This window comes from Oxyura jamaicensis, chromosome Z (assembly GCF_011077185.1).
Source record: "Oxyura jamaicensis isolate SHBP4307 breed ruddy duck chromosome Z, BPBGC_Ojam_1.0, whole genome shotgun sequence".
Classification (NCBI taxonomy): Eukaryota; Metazoa; Chordata; class Aves; order Anseriformes; family Anatidae; genus Oxyura; species Oxyura jamaicensis.
In genome coordinates, this window is record NC_048926.1 from 12,281,850 (window position 1) to 12,306,582 (window position 24,733).

Genomic DNA, 24,733 nt, shown 5'->3' on the forward strand with positions numbered 1-24,733 from the left:
CATAAAAGCAAGGGAATAAAAATTGAGAAAGTGGTACTAGCTTTTTGGAAGGAATACTACTGGAAAACATCTTCCAGTTAGTGTGTCCATATTTGAAAAATGAAATATTATAGTTTTGTCTATCTCTGAAAGTGATCTTGAGATAAGTTTTAGAACATCTTTGTATTATCAAGCAGGTTTAAGAATTTTCATCTGATCTGTTTACACAATAAAAAGTTAAGAGGTTGTGTCACCACAGCTTCTCAATACATGCAAGATTTCTGACAGTAGGCATCACCTTAATCTTGAATCAATTGCAGAAAGATGTTCAATAGTTGTAAGCTACATTTATATACAATTGTATAAGAAATAAGGCATGGATTGTTATAGTGAGACTGATGAACTCCAGGACTGTTTTATATAGGAATAAGGTGAATTCTGTGTGACCAGGAGGTCTTCAAGTTAAAATTCAACATTTTTTGTAGAATTATGCTGTTGCTCTTCTGACCTTAAAACCTTGTTGGTTCAAGTAAATGAACTATTGTGAAGTTAAGTGATAGAGCAGCATAGAAATGTTCTGACTCAGCCAGTAGTTATGGATTCGCTGAATGAAGTCTGATAGTGTGTTAATTGTGAAATACTGATACTTTCTTCTTTTTTGGCCTGTCTACTGACCTCAGGTTTTTCCACAGGAGAATCTATACATGAAGAAAAATAATTAATCTGGAATCCACCATTTCTTTTTTGAATGTAAATTTTGCTCATTGGGACCACAATCTTTATTTTTCAAGCCATGTTTCCATTTCTTTTTACTGGGGAAGAAATGCGACAAGATGTTGTGAGGGTTAATAGATTATATAGGTTATTATTATTTTTTTTTTTATTTTCCTATGCTTTGGCTGGTTATAGCTCACAGGGACTGATACAGTTTAATAAACTTCATTCTAGTTTCTTGTACCTTTTGTGGATGATATACTTTTAACTGCAATTTGGAGTAAGCTTTTGCTGTCAGTTGTACTTCTTATGTGCATGCAGCAAGATTTATATAACCCAATGTGTCTTCTATTTTTTCCCAAAGTTATTCCTAGTAGGACAATCTATTTGCATGTTCTACAGTATAAAATCTAAAACAAAGTGTGTATCACATCACTCTAAGGAAGTCCGCTGTGTTTTTTTTTTTTTCCCTCCTATCTTGATATGAGATAAATGTGATGACAATGGTTATTGCAGCAAGTTGGAATTGAAAGTACGTTTATGTTTTGATTTTTTCTTTGTTTTTAATTACATAGGGTTGCAAGTGCAAAACTTAACAATTTTTCTCTCCTGGAACCCACGCTTCAACTCCTTGGTGTACAGTTTAATGAGAATATAGCCCAAGATATCATGACGGGACAGCATGGGGCTGCAACAAAGCTTTTGTATGAATTGTATATTGCTTTAGAAAAAAAGAGAAAGACAAAGCTCACTGCAGTAGCCATGGAAGCAATGAGACCTACAGCACCTGCAAGGCTCAAGTCTATCGGAAGTGTTTTGTATCAAGAGGTAGCTAACTATGCCAATTTTGTATAAATGTATAGTAAAATTAGGTAGCTTATTTACACATACCTCTCAAGCATATTGCATGCTTCCCCTCACCGCTTTTTAGATTTGTTGTTCAAAACCAGAGTGCTTCTATGGAAAAGATGAAATCCTTTGCCATGTCCTATACATAGACACTGGGATTACCTGTGATTCATGGGGATAAGGACCATCTGTGTTCCTTTTTGTTCCTTTATTTTGTGTTCCTTTGTTTTGGCTTATTCTGTGTTACCTGCTCTCCAGCCTTAAAATACATATAGCAACAAAGACTAGTAGTTGTTCAGTGGCTGCTGTCTTACGTATTTGATCAGTACCAATTGCAGGCTGCATTGCAGTCGCGGTATGAACTTTGGTATAAATGTTTCCTGAAGGGGAAATTAGTCTGTGTTGAGCTCTTTATGCCATGGTGGTTTGATGCCTTCTGTTACATGTCTCCCCATAGTATATATACTATGTATATATAAATATACATAGTATATTTATACTATCCTTCACCTGGCTGAATAACCGTATGCTGAATAATGCAAAGAGTAGAAAAAAAAAATGCTAAGAGAGTATCTAAGAGGAAGACCTTATCTATGTAGTACATTCTGTTAAGGACATTCTTCTCATCTTCAGCAGTAATGTTCAGTATGTGCAGACCACAGTTTGTTACCAGGATGAGCAATCTTTAACAAGCTATACATCACGAATCAAATTCAGCTGGGTGAAACTTCACATTTTTTCTATTACACATCCTAACAAAACATAAAGTGTACCGACAAATGCAGAGATAGCACCAAACATCTACGACATCCCTTCACATATATTAATAGCTTAAAGAAGATAAAGCAACTGGGATTTCTCCTGTGAATAGAAAACATTCATCATAAAATTGTTGAGGTTGGAAGGGAGCTCTGGAGGTCACATAATCCAGCCACCCTGCTTCTCTAACCAGAGTTAACTATGTCAGGTTGCTCAGGACCTTGTCAGTTGGTTTTTGAATGTCTTCAAAGATGGAGACTTCATAAAATACCTGGGCAGATTGTTGAGCAACATTTCCATGAAAAAACTTTTTATTATGTCTAAGTTGAATGTCTTAGATTTCCATTTGGCATTATTCAAGTTCAATTCTGCAAGTTCTTTTCAATAGAGCTGGTCCTTTATTTTTTTAAAAAATATTCCACCATGTTTAGATATTGTTCTGTGGATATTAACACCAGAAAATATAGTTTGAAATAACTATTACAAAATTGTCACATTTAAATACAATTTTTCTTACTGTTTCTGACTTGATTATCTTGAAATTTGATTTCAGCGTCTGAAATCTTTAACACCACGTCAGGCAGATTTGCAGCTACAGCAGGTTTCAGAGCATTTTGAAATGAAGTCTAAAGCAATGGAAGATAAAATAGCTCGCATACATATTTCAGAACAACAGAAAGTTCAGAAGCTTCGAGATGAACAAAGAGCCCAAGACATTGAAAAGGTGATTAAGTACATTTAATAAAGACTTCTGAAGAAGTATTTTCTTAAGGTCACATACATAATTGTGCTTCCCCATCATGTTTACAGAAAAGCAAAGAGGGCGCTCTTAGTAAGAATTGATGTGTCGATATAAAGCCAATACAGTCTTATAAGACCCTTAAAAACATGAATATTTCAAAATCACATACTTAGTGTTAAGAGTATTTGCATGTTGGCATGTTGTCATGCATGAAAAATCTTAATAAATTTGAAGACAGTGTAAATTTCACAACTGTAAGTGCTTAAAGTGTTCTTATAAGGGAGGTTTGTGAAATTTTTCATTTTAAGGAAAAAGTTGGAGCATTGCTCAGAAGCAGGATAAAGACATAAAGAAGGGGACCTGTAGTGGATATGGCCTCAGTGCATCTTCCAGATCTGTGCTGATGTTTTAATTAAGTCAAAAAGATTAACTGTTTTTTCAGCATATGGGAACACTCTTCTGAAGTACAGGCTGTAGTTTGTATAGAAGAATTGGCAGTCTAGTCAAGGAATATTAAGCCATGATGAATAAGAAATTGACTAATTTGAAATGTGTTTTATATGGCTAGAATCAAAGAACAAAACAATGTCCCAAGTTGGAAGGGACCTACATGGATTGTTGAGTCTAACGCCTGGCTCCACATAGGACCACCCAAAAATAAAACCATTTGTCTGAGAGTGTTGTCCAAACACTTCTGAAACTCTGGCAGACTTGGGGCTGTGACCACTGCCCTGGGGAGCCTGTCCCAGTGCCTGACCACCCTCTCAGTCAAGAACCTTTACCTCATATTCAGCTTGAACCTCCCCTGTCCCAGCTCCATGCTGTTCTCTTGGGTCCTGTCACTATTCCCAGAGAGCAGAGCTCAGTGCCTGCTCCTCCGCTCCCCTCGTGAGGAAACTGCAGGCCACCATGAAACCTCCCCTCAGCCTGCTCTCTTTGGGCCTCTGGCAAGGGACCTCAGCTGCTCCTCATATGTCTTTCCCTCCTCACCCTTCACCACCTCTGTAGCCCTCCTTTGAACACTCTCTAATAGTTTTATGTCCTTCTTATATTGGGTCACCCAAAGCTGTAGGTAGTACATGAGCTGAGGCTGCAGCAGCACAGAGTAGAGTGTGACAATCCCTTCCCTCAGTCAGCTAGCAATACCATGCCTGATGCACCCCAGGGTACAGTTGGTCCTTTTGGCTATCAGGGTACAATGTTAACTCACTTTCAACTTCCTGTCAACCAAAACCCTCAGATCCCTTTCTGTGGAGCTGCTAATTAAAAGTATCTTTCAGTGGTTATTTAGTTGTTCTATTGCCACTGCAAGAACAAGAATGGAAAAAAAATGATTAAAGACTCTTCAAGTATCTACAAAAGACAATATGAATGATATCCCAAAGATATTTTTAAAATTCTATTTGATATTATATTTGTTTTGAACTTTCTTTGAACCTTTGTAGAAAAATGTCTTTTTTTTTTCCTTTTTTTTTTTTTTTTTTCCACACACAACTCTTCTTTTAACTGCATGTATCTGTAGTGCACTTTAATGGTGTCAATTAAATTTTTGCTGATGCTTAATCATTTGAGACTCAGTATTGAGTAGTAGCATTGCCTCACAGTATGTGTGCTTTTTAGTTTCTGTTCTGAATTCTAACCAGAAACAGGTGCTAGACTAGAGCTAACATTTAATACAACCCTTTAAATGCCTCGCAGGCATTGAGTACAAACTGTTTTTTTATTTTTATTTTTCATTTTTTTTACAGACATGCTTCTATTGCACCTCATCCTTTGTTAATGCAGGCATAGCTGGGATAGGATAGGATAAAATAGGATAGGATAGGATACGTAAGTTCAGTTGGAAGGGACCTTCAAAGATCTTCCAGTCTGACTGCGTAGATCAGATTTTCTGATACTGGCACTTAAAGTATTTCCTCATTCTCAAATATTGAGAATATGTACTAACATATTGAAAAGCTGTCAAATGACTCTAAATGTGGAGTGATGCTTTAATTTAATGCATCTGTCTCATCATAGAAACATAGAACGGCTTGGGTTGGAAGGGATCTTAAATATCATCTAGTTCCAACCCCCCTCCCATAGGCAGGGATGCTACCCACTAGATAAGTTTGCCCAGAGCTTTGTCCAACCTGATCTTGAACACCTCCAGGGAGGTGTTCATCCACAACTTTCATGGTATTTTTTTTTAAATAATCGTTTGCTATTCTCTCTCTCACTCTTATTATTATTTTTTTACATTTTCTTCCTAAATGATTTTTTTTCCTTATGGGTTAATCACATTTCCTTCAAGGGGAAAAAAAAGTGTATTAGATCTATATAGTATGTTTTGTTTCAACTCAAGTATCTGAATGCATTATGTTGAATATTCAGCATCGCATAGGAAGAAGGAGACAAAATGAAATAATGGCCAGGATTCAAGCAGCCATTATACAGGTTCCAAAGCCACGACCAAACCACACAATAAAAGCTACTGAAGCCCAAAAATTGCTGAAGAAGAAAAGAGAAGCAGAGGTAACTATTATCTATATTTCTATAATGGTAATTATATGTACTGGCAAAACAATATTTTCTGTGAGCATTTACACTTATGAATACTGTACCTGTGCCATCTAAAGCTGCTGATACAACTCTTGAAATTATATAGTAGACTCAATGTGAACTGGGCAAAATGTGAGTGACTGAACATTTGTTACATAGGAAAAATTGTTTTAAAGGAAGAGAAAGTTCTTATTGCATAAATAAATAGATAGATGCTTTTAAATGTAGAGTATCCAAGGAGAGTTGCTTGAATAACTATTAGGGATAAATTTAAGCTAGTAAAAGCAGAACATAGCCCACAATATCTTATTTCAAAATCCCTGAATAGTGGGGATTATACGAACTAGTAGAGTCCTATGCAAATTGTAATTATCTTGCAGAATGGACAGCTGCAAAAATTTAGGATTTTGTCTGGTGAACACAGGTATAGATAGGAAAAATGGAAAAATTAAATAGAAGCAAAAAGTAGGAGAAGGAAATAGTCTTGCCTTTCATCTTGATGTAGTTGATGCTTAATGTATTTTCAGTGTAAACTTTTTTGTGGTACTAACATGAAGAATAAATCATTCCCTAGTATTTACTTTTTGAAAAAATAGTTAAAGCTTCCATATGACACTTTGTGAAAAGGAAAACATTAAATTTTATGTTATTTCTTTAGGACACTTACAAGGAGATTAACAAGTTTGAGAAGTCTATTGCAGGAAATCTCTCTGCAGTACACAGCCAAGTCTCTGATAGGTAATATCTGGATATTAGATTGTTAAGCTTAGACAGTACCTTAGGCGCATTAGGTGCCTACTATCTGTGGAGACAGCTACTTGAAGGAAATGTAATGTCTTGCTTAGTTTAAACTGTGATTCTCCTTTGAGTGATTGTCTGTATGTCTGCTAGCATAACAAGTATTCCAGCTCCAGCTCTTGGTGTTTTTACCTTGTGTTTTTATAATTGTGCTAGGGATGGCTCAACCTTCCCTCTCTCCTTTTTGCAATATATGCAGCAACAGAGGGCACAAAGTGTATCTCTTTGTCTCTGTTTATTTCAGTCATTGAGTCTGTAGTGGTAGTTAGACCTGCAGAAAGAACAGAGTGGTGGTGGATGTATATACATGGTACCACATTTCAAAGAAAAGTAACCTTTCTCCTTAATTATGCTTTATAGGAAACTTATATAGAGGGAGATGTTGGTTTATTTGTGAATAATTATAAGCAATAGGCATTCTGTCACCTTTAGTGATACGTATACAAAATTTAGAAGAGGTTGCACTCATGCATGCTATTGTGAATACTTCTGTGTGAAAACAACATCTGGTTAATAACTCTGCAAAATTGTGCTCAGTGTTTGGTTATATATAAAGAGTAAAGTAGGTTTAATATTCTGCAATCCTAATTTCTTGTTTCTGCAGAAACCTTTCTGAAGAAAGGTTTCTGTATTAAACATTGGCAAATGAGTTAATTGACAGTTGGCTTACGTAACGTCTGGAGTTTTCTGGACTCAGTGGTGATTGTGGGGTATAAGGATGTCAAGAAGTAGCCACAATGCTCAGGAACATTGCTATCCAAGGTAATTCTGTGCACTTGTCAGACCTGCATACAACTTCACAGGGATCTATATGAAAACACCTCTAAAAACCATAGATCCCATAAAGTCGATAAACTTTTTCTTTTTAATCTTTTTAATCAGTGATATACAAGAATCATTGCAAACACAAAAGTTGCAAGTACCAACCTTAGAAACCACAGCACAGACAGCAACTGAGCTATTAAATATTTATTCAGATGATGAATATGTAAGAAAAATTCAAAAACGTTTGGAGGAAGATATGTTTGCTAGAGAACAACGAGAAAAAAGACGACGAAAAATGCTGGTGGAACAGTTACTAGCACACGAAGCACAGGAGGTAAGAGATTTATAAGTCATAAAGGCTGAAATGAAAGCAGCAGACCTAAGATGATTAAAAACCAGTTGAAGGCCTGCCTGCTATTTTCCCCAAAAAGAATGATTAAAAAGATGACCTTTAAACTATCAAAATGCATACTGGGTCTGAAGAAGGTAGTAATTAAAAACCAACAAATGTGGCAGTTGAAAACCTATTCTTGCAATTGTGTAACAAAAGTTATTTATGTCAAGACTGGATTAATTTAAAAATGGTTGTGCAGGGTAGTATGAAGAAGCAAAGTAATTATTTTGCAGATCAGGTCCTTGATTTTTGAAGCGTTATGAAATAGAAAGTGTGTCTTGGGAGGATGTCTCTGCTGTGTCCAGAAATGGTTGTTGCAGGTTATTCCATTTGAATTTTGTCTTATAAAGCATAAGGCTTTTCAGATTTCTCAGACACTCTTTTTTCAAAAAGCATCGCTTAGATTATTGACTTCACACACCTTCTCTGTAAGAAATGATGACATCAAATATATCCTTGTAACTTACTGGAGTGTTTCTGTAATTTCTAGTTATCTTTTATCTTAGTATTATTACATTTTGAGTCCTTAGCTTAGATCAAGTACATTGAACCCACTGTAGCTGAGCCTGTCTCCCCAGCTATGTTGTAGTAACAGCACTGAAGATGTGTGGCACCTCTTAAAAGAAAAAGTATTATATATATATCAGCAGCCATTTTAAGTATCAGCATATAAGTATCAGCAGCCATTACTGGGGTGTTTGGTAGAGACAGAAGCACTAAGCCAGCAAAGCTAGCCAGTGCTATCCAGGTCAGATGGCTGGTCCACCTGCAGTCGCAGAACAAACCTTGCCAGTTTGAGATGGAGGAGTTGCTGTAATGTTCTTCTAATCAGACTGTCTCCAGTGGGGCTCCAAAGCAAGGCAAAAGTAACAACAATATCTCTAACTTCCCAGGAAATAAATATTTTTTTGCTGTAGGGACAGTAAAAGAACTGCAGGGATTAGAAGGAAAGACAACTGATCAGTTGACCAGAACAATAGCCTGACCAGATAAAAGAACCTATTTAGTGCCACTTTTGTTTTGAATTATCAGGGGAAGAAGTTACTGGTTGGAATCCTGTGAGAGTTGAGAAGTTAGATGTTGCTTGATTTAAGGAAGTATGAAATAAGTAAAGATATATGTACATATATACATTTAAGATTGAAAACATTATACAATGTAGTTGAAAATTAGTATCTCCCTGCATTAGATATGGAACTAGAAAGGATTTGCAAGCTGAAATCACGGCTTCCTTGTAGTCATTAGGCTTTATGCTTATAGTGCATAAAACTTGAAGACAGGCCATAGGATCATCTAGAATCAAATTAATTGCATGTTTTCAGAATGCATTAATGTGTTTCATGACCATATCTATAAATATCTACTAAAAGAACCTTGTTCCAATTTTTGAATCTTGGCACACTGCAAACTGTAGTATAAGTCTGAGTTTGGGAGTAAAAATACTTTAAAATTACATGGCACCCCTCTATGGGGAGCATGTGGTGATGCCAGTCGGATTTTCACAGGCAGAAAATAGAATTGTTTGACAGTAACATAGTTTCACCCCAATTGAATCTTTGATCTGTGCCGTTTCAACAAAATATTTGTCCTAAGTACTCATTATTTTAAAATGGTGTTTAGATTTTCTCTCTGTGGAATTTAAAAAGCTATCAGAAAGTTACATGCCTTCTTTTATTGTGTTATTTTAATGAATATAGAAGACATCTGAACAGACTTACTCTTCAAAAGGCAGTGCTATTGGATAATTTTATTACTCAAAGTATATCAAATTACATGTAGCATGAATACGAAAATACAAAGTGCATCTAAAATTGTTAATATTGCATCGTTTTCCATTTTAGTGTTGCATGTGTGATGATAATTCTGCACACAGAAACATAAAGTACAAAGAGTACACTACAAATTAGATCCTCATTTAGTGATGAGCTTTATAGGGAGATGATCTTGCATGTGGGTAAAGCCCTCTGGGATTAAAGCCTGAGATGACCACATGATAGTTTCTTTGCCATTAAAACTATAGTACACTGTCAAGAGATAATGTGCCGGGAAAAAGCACATTTTGGCTAAAATAAGCAAAACTTTGAGGGATTTTTATATCAGCTTAGTCTTTTCAAGTCACCAGTATTTAATTGGAATGTAGTTTTTCCAGCAGTTGCAAAGACAACAGAACCTAAAAATATGGAACAAGCTTTTCTTGAAGAATATTGGCTTCTCCGTAATATCAAAATCAAAGATTTCAATTTATTTGAAGGTTGTTGTTCTTATTATTGCAACTAAAATAGTTAAATAACTTATTGAAATAGCTAAATATTTAATAGTCTCCTCAACGCGTTCTCAATGCATTCTCTGCCCAGTCTGTATTTGTGCTTGGTATTGCCTCAGCCCAAATGCAGGACCTTGCACTTGGCCTTGCAGAACTTCATGAGGTTCGCACAGGCCCACCTCTCCAGCCTGTCCAGGTCCATCTGGATGGCAGCCCTTCCCTCCAGGTATTCATAGACTGCTAATCAATGATCTAGACCTCATTGTAGAATCTGTTACTTCTTTCATAATGGCGTGATTATACTTAATAAAGTTTGAATTTTCATTTAGAGGTGAATTTATATAGTGTGTTCTGCCCTCTCTCCATTACAGAAAGCTGATGAAAAATAAACCACATTAAAAGAAAATAGAAGACATGATACTTTGTTTTGTTTTGTTTTGTTTTTATGATACTATTAACTGGTTTTACCCTATTTCTCTGTTCTTAGGAAAATGAATATGAACTCTTCAGATCAATTCCCAATTTATGTCCTTAAATCTGAACCTATATTTCATACCAGTTTTTCTGCATCTGAATCAAAAGTCCAGGGAATCAGAAGTTTCCTCTTAAGATTCTTCTTTAGGAGTGATATTTGGTAATAGGGCTTGAAAGGCAAGTTGATGCTTTTGATTAGAACTCAGAAATAGTTCTGGAGTGTGAAGGCTGTGGGGCAAAACCTTAGGTTAGGTTAAGCTTTAGATACCAAGCACAGAAAAGAAGTACAGCAGTGGGATGATATTAGTATGTTCTGTCACGAACTTTGAAAAGTAATGGTTCACAGCCTTCCAACTGTCTGTGTACTCTGACCATGCTTCAAGCAATGGTTCAGAATGTTTGTTTGTTTGTTTGTTTTTATAATATTGAGTAAGGTATTCTATACATGATGCTTTGTCATAGTGAGAATGCTCAAACTGTTACCTAGAAGTTTTGTATTTTCTTCTGGTTGGAATGCTTTCCTATATTCCCAGTCTCCTGAATGGAGTGGATATTTACCTGAATCCTGAGAAAAAAAGGATGAAGTTCAAAACTGTAGAAGAATAGACTTATTCAAAGGGTCCAGTGGAGCATGGCTGAGAATGGGGACTGGTAGAGAACAAGGGCTGATAAGGGACATAACGACCAATGCAATTCAAGGAAGGGATATATCTTTACATTCAGAAGCAATTATTTGAAATATGCATTGCACACAGGCTTTATCCAATTCAAAATTGAGTTATTCTGAACAAATGTATTTTTTACTCAGTATCTCTGTTAAGACATGTTTAGAATCCATTTGGATAGCTCTACAATTCTTGTATATTTAACAAAGGTAATATTCATGAATAGATGTGTTGTTCTGGATGTGTGTATCAAATTAGCAAGTAAATGTTGTTACATAACTCCATATTTCTTATATGAGACAGTGATGAGTTGTCTATGAAATAGTTTATAAGCTGTTCTTAATGCTATTTTTTTATATGTGCACACATTTTAGGAGGCTTACAGAGAGGAGCAACTTATTTACAGACTAATGAGACAATCTCAGCAGGAGCGGAGGATTGCTGTTCAACTCATGCATGTTCGACATGAGAAAGAGGTGTTAAGGCAAAACAGAATTTACAGGGAAAAACAGTATGAAGATAGACGACTGAAAGAGTTCCAGAAAGCTCTTGATAGAGAGGCAGTAAGTGATTATTTACTCCCTGAGTCACTGTAGCAGTGTTGCAGTACCTATCTGTGGAATTTATATTGTCAACTGTTAGAATTTAGGCTTTTTCTAGGGTGATCCAATAATGAATATATCACTTTTAAATATGTTTAAAGTTGCAGCTCACTTAATAATGGACAGAATTGAACAACTTAAAGTCTCATTTTGTTCTTTTCTTGCAAAGTGATTTCCACTTTTTAGGGAAACATCTCTATACGCTGAGGTCAAAAGACAGTCTTGTAGAGACAAAATGACAGAAGACAGTTACAGAAAAACTTGTCTTAAGGATTATATTTTTCATGTCCTTTAGGTGTAATATGCTAACATCCATTTTTAAAAAGTGCCGTAATAAGGAATTTCAATCATGCATGTTAATTTCTACCTTAGATTTTGGAATAGATTAATAAATTAAAAGAATTCATAATCCTGTGGGAAATTGCCAAGTGCTATGCCCACAGCAGGCTGTAATATAACAGTAGGAATGTTACTGTGCTCCTGCCAAAAACAGTTGACATCTCTAAATCCTTAATGCAACTGAACTCCTATATAATCAGCAGCCATAGCTATTGATTGCTTTCCTTCTGTAAGACCATTCTTGGCCAAAAGGAGCACACCTTCACAGGAACTGCTGATACTTCTCTACAATGACCAGAAATCCTTCTCAAAGGTCAAACAGCATCAATAATCTCAAATCATTTGTATATCAGAATCTGATAAATTAAATCGTTAGTCACATACTGTAAATGAGTATTAGATCATAGTTTTCAGTGAAACTAAGCCTTTACCAATGCATCTGCATTATTCTTCAGGAAGAGTAGACAATGTCATTTCATGTTTCCCTGCCCCCCAAGCACTGAGTACATTCTTAATTTGTTTGTCATGACAGAAGCGATATATTTCTCCTTTATTTTGTTATATTTTAGCAGTTAAAAAACAAACAAACTGGACTTACAGAACGAATGGAAATTTTTAGATTTTTGTATGTGTCAGTGTTCGCTGCCTTTCCAGCTCTGGTGTGACTGTTTTCATTTAGTGGTTTAAATGAGCAAGTTCATTTTCATAATCCAGGATGGTGCACTTCTGCAGTTTCATTTTCTTTGCCATCTCAGATGTACTTTTCAAAAAAATTCTAGGCTCTTGCAAAACAAGAAAAAATTGATTGTGAAGAACAAACTATCAAAGAAAGAGTACGTCATGAGAAAATTGCTGTTGGAAGAGCCCAGGCTCGTTATAAAAAGCATTATTCTATATGTTGGGAAGTGATCGACCAAATCATTGACTTGTCAACAAAAGTAGGAGAATATCGAATATTGACAAACAAGTGAGTATGTTAGCTGTTAGGCAAAAGTAACAGGTGCTAGGTAGTTGTTAGGCTTAATGATTCATTCTGCTTTAAGCACCAGTAACGTCTTAAGTGGATCCTCAGGTATCTTACAGGAAAGCTTGAATTACTTTACGTAAGAAAATTATGATATTCCTTTCATGTGAGTATTCACTGATGTGTAATACAAGGTGAAATAGTGCTAAAGCCTTAGTGCAATTCCTTGAAAACTCAACCAACTTGAATCCTTAGCAAAGAAAGATTCACTAGTCCTACAGCTTGTGGAAATACTGACTTCTGTTTTATACGAAAAAATTCATTCATTTAAAAGTTAAAAACTGAATGCTGCTCATCTCACAGTAGGTTGCTCCCCTAGCTGAATGTTTCCCAATAGTAATGTAAAGAGGATGAATTTCCTAATATGTATCAACCTGCCTGGACAGTCCTGAAAGTAGCAACTTGGTCCAAAGTCTGGGTCCTACATGTTGTGATTCCTTATTCTGACATGCCACAATTCCACAGGGCTACCTAAAAAGGCAGAAATCTCCACATGCCTGTGTTGTAGTAGTGTTTCCAAAACCACAGGGCTTTGGATTCTCTGTTGCTCTAGTTCTCTCATTAGTATTCAGTGATTAGACTGTGGGGGGCTTGCATGATTAGAAAGTATGCCAAAAACTTCCTTGCCTTTTGATGTAATTGTAGGCTAAATAATTAGGCCATATACATATGAAATATGTATGTCTGTGTTTCAGGGAAATCATATAAATTTTGGCCCAGTGGGTACTGAATAAAATAGTCAGTCTAGACACAGTTTAGTTATGATTTCCTTGTCTGATACAGTTTATTCCACTGTAAGCCAGTGTCATGTTTGCTTGTACTGAGTAGTGAACAATATGTACAGATATCTGAACTATCTTTGCAAAATATGTATGTTAAGATTGTATCTTCATTACTGCCACTACCTATAGGTTTTGTCAGTGTTTCTGTGCACTTCATTGAAAAGGGTGCATACAGTAGGTGTTCAATTATTTTTGAACCTCGCATGTAGTTTACTTAATGTTATAGCCATCATCCACAAGCATCAATTAAAAAAAAAAAAAAAAAAAGCTCCAAACTGATGTAATCCTAGAACATTTTGAGCATTTGTCAAATTTAAGCTGGTTTTCTATGGTTTGTTTAGCACCCATAGATGTCAGAGTTCTATTCGTATTTTAGCAATAACAATAATTGCTTAATAACTTTGTACTATATGCATATGAATATGAATTGTTCATATGAATATTTTTTCATATGAATATTGTTCCTTTCTGAAAGAGATGAAAAAAAACTTTAATTACTTATGAATTTTAGATTCCAGGAAAAAAATGAAAAAAAATGTATCAATTTTTGTGAGGGGAGGCCTTACCCCACAAAAGAGAAGAGTATTTTGAAGCAGGGAAATACAGGTGCAGAAAAACTGTTACCACACATCTCTGCCAGACAAATAGTGTGTGATGAATCACTTACGAAGATACTGAAACCTACAAGGGCCTACTGGTGTCATACAAGTAACCACACACAGTGACTATTTTTATGGTTTCCCCCTAACAAGCTGTAGTAATGACAGAAAGCATGATAAACCATACTTCGTCTAGCATATCCCTATTTTATGATTGTAATTCTTGTAAATTTGGGTTCACTGTTTTCAAACATCTAACTCTTAATTTTTGACTTGGAACTCATTCCATTTTTTGTTTGTTTGTTTATTTTATACTGCAGCAAAGTTCCATTGAAACTGATGTGTGATTGGAAGGAATTTTTTTTTAATGGAAAACCAATATATGAACAAGCCTCAATTCAGCCTTTGCCAAATGAACCAAGCCCAGAACAACTTGTAGAACTGAATAAAATGAATCTGTTAGATGAAAAAGATTATGGTGAATACAAGGTATATCAAACTGATAAGACGTAATGGAATATAATACACCCTGATTGTTCATTATCATAAACATTTTGTTGTGATGTTACATTTTGTTCTTTCAGTAGTTTCTGATACCAGAATTTGATATGCATTTTCTTTGTTACATGAGATTCTATATGAAATACATGGGTATATAGGTTATGTTAGTAGCACTGGACAGCTGATACAATTTTAAAACACAGTTATAATTTAATGCTTATATATAACATTGATTGTATTTCTCTCCAGTTAACTGGAATGTGAAAGTGTGGTTAATGCTACCATATTTAAAAATCCAAGAGAAACTAGACAGCAAAATCAAGTGAAAAGAAGTAGCATCTGCTACAAAACATGGTAGTCTTAATTATAGCAATTTTGAATGAAAGCTTTCTAACAAGATTTATTGGTTTGGGTTATCTATTTATTTTCATATGGCAACATTTTTAAACATTGTTATAAATGGCTGATGTTTTGGTTAACCTCCTGGTAGGATACAAAGTACTTTAAAAACTTTTCCTCGACTTTAGGATACACTATGTAATTTCAAAAATGAAAGATGAAGAATGAATGTTGCCCTGTTATAATTAAAAAGTACTTTTAATTAAAAAGTTTTTCAATCATAATATTTATTTATATTACAGAGTCTCAGTAGTCTTCTTTCGATATAAGGGCACTGAAGATAGCAAACATTTAAACATTTACTTTAAAGCATTTTTTACACTACCAGCCTGTTTCAAATGCACATTCACTTTTTTTTTTCTTTTTTTTTTTCCAGTCTTATGCCTTTCTGAATGAGTGTTCATCAAAAGCTGGTATCATATAACTTGTGCAAAATTGTTGGCACCCATACATACTTATGCCACCTGAAAACCTAAGTGAACAGCTAATTCCTTCAGAATATTTCATCTGAAAAAAAAAAAAAAAAAAGTGTATTGGCAGGGCATTCTGGTAAAATTTATGCTGATTTTCTTCACCACAGAAAAAGCTTGGCACAGGCAACTTGGCATCTCTCAAAAACAATAAGTTTATATTAAGAATGCTGACTAAAAGAAACATGTATGATAAAATAAAAGAACAAAATAAAGCACTATTGCAAGTTGTACATTCTACATTAGACTGAGCTTGGATATGTTTGGAAACTATCACGTGATCAATATCACATGATTGTGGCTAATCACTTCATAAGTTAATAAAATCCCCCCAAACCAAACATAAGAGTAGGCACTGTCCAAAATATCAAATAATTTGCAGTTATCATTGAGGGTGTTGACTGGCAGTTATGTAACTCTGGCCTGAATACCTGAAACCTTGTTTCTAACAGGTAAGCTACTTTAACGAAAGACAAATACAATCTAGCAATCTTTTAGATTGGAAAGAAAAATACAAGAAATTTGAAAGCTGATTACTTCAGATAAGGAACCCATTCCATTTGGAATTCATTTTTTTCTACAGGTTTGATAGAATTTAAAACAGTTGATCCATCTTTTCTCATAATTTTAAAGGAAAATGATTCAGATAGAACAAGGATTTTATTTTTTTAAGCATATCTTTTCCATTACATATTCAAAAGTACATTCTCTGAGATAGGTTAGAGAGGCAATATTTTGCAACTCAAAATATTTTTTTGTGGTTTTTACTGATTAAAAGGTCACATTTTCAGTTATAGTAATAATAAATTACATGGTGTAAGTTTACCTAATGCATATATGTTTAAAGTCAACACTGATCTAGTTCTTTTACTAGAAAGTACGCTATGGCAGCATATAATTTGTAATAGAATCATAAAATCATAGAATGGCATGGGTTGGAAGTGTCCTTAAAGATTATCTAGTTCCAGCTCCCCCACCATAAGCAGGGATGCCACCCACTAGATCAGGTTGCCCAGGGCAACCAACCTGATCTTGAACACTTCCAGGGATGGGGCATCCATAACTTCTCGGGGCAACCCATCCCAGTGCCTCACTACCCTTACAATGAAGACTTTCTTCCGAATGTCTAATCTAAATCTATCCTCTTTTAGTTTAAGACCATTCCCCCTTGTCCTATCTTTATCTACCTGAGTAAAGAGTCCTTCTCCTTCCTTTTGACAAGACCCCCTTAAGTATTGATTGGCCTCAGTGAGGTCTCCCCAGAGCCTTCTCTTCTCCAATCTGAACATCCCCAGCTCTCTCAGCCTTCCTTCCTGGAGAGGTGCTCCAGCCCTAACGTAAATAATAAAGTCAGGAAAACAAAAAAATGTAGAACGTGAATTTAAGACATTGTATTTCAGTAGAACTTTGAATGAAACTAGATGCTGCTATGGATGTAATTAAATATTTAATTTATAGAGTGATGCAATAGTTTACATTGAAAGGGATATGGTTATCATTTAGTTCAACCTCTTTGCTCAAAGCAGGTCCAACTTCTAAATCAGATAAGGTTGCCCAGTGCCTTGGCCTATCAGCTTTCAAATATTTCAAAGGATGGAAAATCCACAGACTCTCTGTGCAACCTACTCCTGTGCTTAACTAAGAACATTGTGAACATTATTTTCCCTCGTTTTTTTTTTCTGTGTTGAAATTTCCTTACTGAAACATTTGATTTTGCTTTACAACCCATTATTGTGCACCCCAAATGAGATGACAAGCCAAAATCTAATCAGGAATATTACTAGTCCAAATATCTTCCAAACAGCTGTTTATTAACCTCCAGTTAAATAATAAGTGAAACAAGACTAGTATTATCCTGTGTACTAGAATGTTCTCTTTTAGCTTATTATAGCATAAATGGCACGTACTTCATCATTACTTTCCTAGCCTTGTAAGGTGCAATAATATAGCAGCAAAAAATATGTTCAGTTCTTCTGACTATAACCTTCCATTTTCATATTTCTCCCAGTGCAATTGTTGGTAAGACACAACCTCACTAAGCTGTATGCTTGTAACTCATACCACTGATAAATTTATATTGGTCTCAGTGCAGATGAACTGGAATTTTCTACTCAGTATTTCCTGATTAATGTAATTCAGCAAGGGAAGGGGGAAGTTTTTAGGGTTTGGGGGGTGTTGTTTGTTTGTCTATTGACTGCATATTAGGCAGATAACTGTATTTGAAATCTTTCTCTGTATAAATTTTCAGTGTGATACTGAGCAATAATGTTGCCCATTTTTAGAACGCTGAATGGTAGGATAATGGGTTTATATTCCACAAATATGCTACAGATTCATTCTGTTATATTGGTGAAATGACTTTCATGTTTATGGGATTTTAAAAATGAATCCAGCAATCTGTAAAAATGATCATAGGAGTACTTGTCTCTCAACTAAGCATTAGTGAATATTAATAAATGCTTAGAGATAATGACAATTATTGATTTTAACAAGGCTCTATTCTAAAAATATTTTTTAGTACTGTTCAGATTTGATTATTGTATATTTGTTTATATAGTGGCATATGTAGAAAGATCAAAGACAAGGCATATTGACAAATTGTTTCATAATTTGTCATTTATACAGGGTATGACAGGTGAATGGTGCCCAACTGAAGATAACAGTGAAAACAAACCTCCTCGTAATAATAACATATTGGGTCATGTGCTTCATAGACTGATGGAGATTTTCTATCCTCCAAAACCCAAATCTTCACTACCTGTATTTCCTTCTTTTCCTATTAAGGGATGCATTTTGGGAAAACTTTTTAGTGGAAAAACTACCTGTGTAAAGTTTCTTGAAAAAGGTAGAGTTTTTTTTTTTTTTTTTTTTTTTTTTTTTAACCTGAATTTCTTTAAAATATTTAATAGTTTTTAAATGCAACTCTTAGAATGACATTTGTTTGGGCAAATCCTTGCATTACTAATCCTTGAAACTCACATGCATCCATATTTTAAGGAGTTCCTTGCAAGTCATTCATTTATTATTTTCCAAAATAAGATAAAAACACATGAACTTTCATAAAGTCTTGTTATAGTATTACATCTGCATTTCTTGATAGTTTAAAAATGATTTTGAGTTCTCTGAGAATTTTTTCTATAGAAGAGACTAGCATATGTGTGTGATTGTGGCTATATGCTGTATAGTGGTCACAGAGCAAAGACAGTGGAAACAACTTGCATCAAAAGCCCAAATAAAAAGAACTATGCATTGCTTTGCATGTACTAGACTTTGGCACATCTTCTCATCATTAATTTAATTTCAGTAGTGGTCTATGTGTGCTCAGCTCAAACTGTAAAACTAATTTCTTCTTATATTAGTTTGCAATATTCAGGTACTATCTGTTGATACTCTGGTTCAGGAGGCCATCCAAGCTTTTCTTAAAAATGAAATGAAACATGAACACAGTTTAATATCACAGGAAGCAGAGAATTCTGTGAAACAAAATGAGGTAAGCATTTTTATTAATTTTAATTTTGGGTCCCACAGGGAAAAGAGAGTGATATGTGTAAGGAAAAAAACATGTTATTTCAATTTCTTACTCATTTCAGACTTGGTTCTAAGTTTTGATTTAGAAGACTTCAAGACATCTTTAATTCACATGTTTGGTTTTCTGTAATGTGTAGTTTCCTTTCTCATCATTTCTTCTCTTAATTGATACAAGGTCCACAGGAACATGTCAAAATTATCACTACTGGAAGTTCTAACAGAAACATTTATCAATGGAACCAAAGGTGTGTGTGTGTATTTATTATTTAATTATAATTTATTATAATTTAACTCTTATCTTGTTAGATTTAAATGGCAGTTAGACATTATATTATCCATGTCTGAATTTTCACCATAGTTTCCATTATGAATTTACTATTTCCACACATTTGTAGTGTCTGAGAGCAGCAAGTTCAGGCTGCTCCACAAAGGAAGGTGATCCAGGAGATGAGGACGATAGTAAGGTAAGCAGGGCCAATGCTTTGCCAACAAAAAGTGAGGATATTAACTAAAGTCAGGGTCAGGACCAGGTCCAGAGACAGTGTGAACCTCAGTCTGGTGATAATTCTTCTGATGAAGTTAAGTCCTGACTCAAATCAGAAACTCAAGTCCACAGACGTGGATCAGGGTCAGAATCAAAGGGATAAGTTACAGTGTGCTAATGTGGCTGTTATACAGCTGTAATGTACCACAAAGTCCAGGATGAGAGCTTCATCTTAAAAACACCTTCCAAAGGAAGGTGTTGAGAGTTGAGGGTGGAAGGGACCTCTGGAAGTCATATAGTCCAATGTTTCTCCTTAACTCAGGGCCACTATTTCAGGTTGTTCAAGACCCTGTCTAGTTGGGTTTTGAACATCTCTAAGGAAGGAAATTCCACCACCTCACTGTGCAACATGTTCCAATGCATAACCTGTAGAGTTAATATTTTATTGTTTAAATGGAATTTCATGTGTTTCAGTTTGTGTTCTTTTTCTTGGCATCACTGAGAAGTTTCTGACTTGGTCTTTACTTCCCTCCATCAGGTATTTATGAGCATTGACAAGATTCCCTTCAGGCCTTCTCTCCCCAGGATGAACAATCCCAGCTTTCTCAGACTCCGCTTGTTTGTCAGATATTTTGGGACTTTAATAATTCTTATGGCATTTTGCTTGACTTCCTCCAATATATCCAAGTTATTCTTGTACTTGGGAGCCCAGAACTGGACACAGCATTCCAGATATGGTCTCACCAGGGCTGAGTAAAGCTCAAGTACCACCTCCTTTGACCTTATGGCAACATTCTTCTTAACATAGTCCAGGATGCTGTCCGCCTTCTTTGCTGCAGGGGCGCATGGCTGGCTCAGAGTCAGCTTGCTGCCCTCTAGGGCTTCTAGGCCTCTTCTCTGCATAGCTGCTTTCAAGACAGCCCCCAGTTTAAACTGATGCATGAGACTTTCCTTCCCATATACAGGACTTTGCATTTCCCTTTGCTGAACTTCATGAGATTGTTGACAGCCCTTTTCTCCATCCCATCAGGGTCCCTGTGAATGGCAACTTCAACCACCTGAGATACAGAATCATAGAATGGTTTAGTTTGGAAGGGACCTTAAAGATCATCTAGTTCCAACTACCCTGGCATGGTCAGGGATACTTTTCACTAGATCAAGTTCCCAAAGCCCTGTTCAACCTGGCTTTGAATGCTTCCAGGGATAGGGCATCCCCGGCTTCCCTGGGCCACCTGTTCCAGTGCCTCACCACCCTCAGGAAAGGATTGCCTCCTTCTATCTAATATAAACAAACCATCTTTTAGTTTAAAACTATTACTCCTTGTCCTATCACTCCACTCCCTGACAAAGAATCCCTCCCAGCTTTTCTATAGGTCCCTTTTAAGTACTGGAAGGCCACTATAATGTCTCCCTGAGCCCTCTCTCTAGGCTAAATAACACTATCTCTCTCAGCCTGTCTTCATACAAGAGGTTCTCCAGCCCTTTGATCATACTTGTGGCCCTCCTCTGGACTTGTACTAATACATCCATGTCCTTCTTGTGTTGGGGATCTGAAAGCAGAGCTATAGGTGGGGTCTCACAAGAGGAGAATAGAGGGGGAGAATCACCTCCCTCAACCACCTCCCTCAATGTGCTGGACATGTTTCTTTTGGTGAAGCCTGGGATATGGTTGGCTTTCTAGACCACAGGTGCACATTGCCGTCTCATGTTGAGCTTCTCATCAACCAGCACCCCCAGGTCCTTCTCCTTGGAGCTGCTCTCTGTGCATTCTCCTCCCAGGCTACGTTTGTACTTTGGATTGCTCCAGTCCAGATGCAGAACCTTGCACGTGGCCTTGCTGAACTTCATGAGGTCTGCACAGGCTCACCTCTCCAACCTGTCTAGGTCCCTCTGGATGGTATCTCTTCCCTCCAGCATGTTGACTGCACCACATAGCTTTGTGTCATCTGAAGACTTGGTGAGAGTGCACTCAATCACTCTGACAAAGATATTAAATAATACTAGTCCCAATACTGACCCCTTAGGAACACCACTAATCACTAGTCTTCACCTGGACATTGAGACATTGACTGCAACTCTTTGAGTGCAGCCAACTAGACAATTCCTTATCCAACAAGTGGTCTATATATCAAATCCAGTGAATTAGCATCTTTGTCTTTCAGTTCCCTCAGGACCCCTGGATTCATTTAATCAGGTCCCATGGACTTACACACATCCATGTTCCTTAGATAGCCTTGCACCCAATCTTCTACAGTGGGCAGTACTCCTTGCTGCAGACTTTCCTGCTAATCTCAGGGGACTGGGATTCCTGAAAGCAAGTTTTACTGTTAAAGACAGAGAGAGAGAAGGCTTTAAGTACCTCAGCATTTTGAAAGTCTTTTTCAGCAGTTGGTTCATGTTTTCCCTAGTTTTCATTTTGCTGTGGTGATATCTGTAAAAATCCTTCTTCTTCCCTTTTCCACTAGACACAAGAAAAGATCTTTTCTCCATGAGATAGATTGAAATAGATTGTATGGAGAGGTAGTCTCCATCACTGGATGTTTTTGAGACAGAGTAGAAACCTAAGCAACCTGGTTTCAATGCTGACGTTGCTTTAACCATAAAGTTGAACTATGTCACCTCTGGAGGTTGCTTCCAATCTGAATTATGCAATGATCCTATGTTTCTGATGATTGCACATAGCTTTTATTATTTTTCTACAGTAAGAAATATAGAAGTGTCAAACTTTATAATGTACCTATTTTAGGTAATCGTCCTGTCAAAAATGATCCATCTGGTCAAGAAACTGAATCAGACAATAGTCAGAATGACCTATCCAAGGTTTGTAGTTTGATTTTAGCTGCTGCTATATAAAGATACTTTAATTAAAATCTTATTAAACTACAGAATGGTGACACCATTTCATCATTCTGTATTTATTTGTTCACCTTACTGCAAGCATTTTCTGTATGAAATATGGAAAGACATCTTATAAAAATCTATTCCTGAGTATGTTGGTTAGATTTGTACATACAGCTAGAGTTATACATAAATACTTCCCTGTTTAATCTCACATTTACTTCCTATTCATTTTTGAGTTAGCAGAAATGTATTCCTGATGTTGTTGGTGCTAAGCAGATAATTCATCCCATAATAAGTTTTCTTTTCTTTATGTTCATAAATACTTAATTCTCCAGTGATCTCTTTGACTTTATTGGTTGAGCTGTAGAGTACTTCAAAAGCTAGGAAGGTTCCTATAGAACTAAAAAAAATTAAGTGCATCTATAGGAAACTTCAGTTTGAGGCTTCTTTTAAGCTATCAGAAAGGAAATCATCAATGGATTTGGAGCAGAGAAAATGGGAGTAACCTTGGACACAAGTCAGAATTATTGACCCAGTTAAATCAGAATAACTTGGACACTTAATTTTTTTATCTTTTGGCTTTCAATATCCTTTGTTTCTTAACCTCATTTCTGCCTGGCATTTTCATGGGTGTAATAATCTTCAGTTTGAGATTTCAGTTAAATTAGGTCTTTCAACATCATTTTAAACAATTTCTCCTAAATAGATAATAAACATAGATAATAAAATAAACATTAAATATAAATAAATAGCACAATAAAGATTAATAAATAACACAATAAAGATTAAATATAAATAAATGTATAGAGAACATAGAAGTAAAGTATGTAAAGTAGAATCTATGTAAAGTAGAATAGTTCTTTTTAACTGTCAGTGTCAAGAGCATTCTGTGTACTTTAGTCTTACATGTTCTTTTAACTGCACTCTTCCACAGTGTACTTTAGTCTTACATGTTCTTTTAACTGCACTCTTCCACAGCTATCTGTACGTGCCCAGCTTGGTGCTGCATCACAGAAATTGTTGAAGAAAGGAAAAAGTATTCCTGATGAATTACTAGTTGCCATCCTATTGGAAGCTATTAAGTATGAAATTTGTAGCTTTTTTCCTCAGTTATTGAGAGTGTAATTAACTAATTTGTATATCCAGAGTCAGCCATTCCTCTTTATTCAGTGCATTACTGGAACGTTGGATTATTCTGCTGGGAAAGTGGAGCTAATTAGTGAAGTTAGTTAATCCTCATTTTAAAGCAGTAGAATCTAGCCCTAAATTACGCAGACATTATTGTACACCACTGACAGCAAGTAAAAAATAAACATCTATCACAAAGTCATTAAATATAACTAATGTCTCTATTTTGTTTATCAGTAGGAAACTATTCACAATGTTCTAGTGTTTTTTCTCCGAGGTTTTATGTGAAATATATAATCCAAACATTCATACTTTGGCAGTTAATTACTTATTTTTTCATATTCTTACATGACAGAAAATTGTCTCTACTCTCCTGATAAGCAATTAGCACTTAAGTTCTCACATGAATATAATGTAAGTTGTATTACTCCCATTAGTACTTTATGTTACAAAAAAGATTTTACTGTTTATTTCTTTAGTGCAAAAGTTAGCACTTCAAGAAAACAGTGAAATTACATCTCAGATAATATTTTGTATAGAAGTTGTTCTTGAAAACTTCATCAAGACAGATGTTTTGTTTTCTTTATCACTTTTAGATATAATTGATGTAATTTCCTGGTATAAAATCCATTGTTTCACAAATTTAGTTGTCATATTCTGTGTTCATGAGGATATTGAATATACTGAATTCAGAATGAAAGACTGCTAGGACAAGCTGTTCTTTAGGTGTTAATATTATGCTATCAATTCACTGTATCATTCTGATTCTTTATTTGCCCATAGCCAAACACCACCGGAGATGGGATGGATTCTGGATGGATTTCCAATGACAATTAATCAGGCAAAGCTATTTGAAAAAGCCTATACAGGGGTCGATCCAGCTGAAGCAAAAGCAGAAGATATGAACCCTAGAAAGCTCTCCCTTGTTACAGATCCCAGAGCCCCTAAAAAGCCTCCTGTTTCCTTACCTGCATTTGATGTTTCTGTATTATTGGATATTTCAGACACGACAGTACTGAAACGTGTGGCTAGCTTGAAGTGTAAGTTTCCAACTACACTTAACAAAGTTAAATGACAAGCAGATTCTGATTTC

General features: G+C 35.7%; 1 protein-coding gene across 3 annotated transcripts in view; it reads left to right on the forward strand.

The window, feature by feature from the left end:
* The window catches only part of SPEF2 (sperm flagellar 2), a 64,548-nt gene that overhangs the window by 7,503 nt on the left and 32,312 nt on the right, over nucleotides 1-24,733 (forward strand). The window contains exons 3-16 of one of the 3 annotated variants that reach the window (XM_035310693.1): nucleotides 1,269-1,521; nucleotides 2,855-3,025; nucleotides 5,417-5,557; nucleotides 6,243-6,322; nucleotides 7,265-7,481; nucleotides 11,318-11,506; nucleotides 12,664-12,851; nucleotides 14,610-14,778; nucleotides 18,285-18,504; nucleotides 19,019-19,149; nucleotides 19,363-19,432; nucleotides 22,418-22,491; nucleotides 23,491-23,594; nucleotides 24,424-24,680. In XM_035310693.1, coding sequence (XP_035166584.1) covers nucleotides 1,269-1,521; nucleotides 2,855-3,025; nucleotides 5,417-5,557; nucleotides 6,243-6,322; nucleotides 7,265-7,481; nucleotides 11,318-11,506; nucleotides 12,664-12,851; nucleotides 14,610-14,778; nucleotides 18,285-18,504; nucleotides 19,019-19,149; nucleotides 19,363-19,432; nucleotides 22,418-22,491; nucleotides 23,491-23,594; nucleotides 24,424-24,680 — 2,264 coding nt within the window. Of the gene's footprint in view, nucleotides 1-1,268; nucleotides 1,522-2,854; nucleotides 3,026-5,416; nucleotides 5,558-6,242; nucleotides 6,323-7,264; nucleotides 7,482-11,317; nucleotides 11,507-12,663; nucleotides 12,852-14,609; nucleotides 14,779-18,284; nucleotides 18,505-19,018; nucleotides 19,150-19,362; nucleotides 19,433-22,417; nucleotides 22,492-23,490; nucleotides 23,595-24,423; nucleotides 24,681-24,733 lie in introns of those variants that run through there. The other 2 variants (XM_035310694.1, XM_035310695.1) reach the window with 2 other exon arrangements.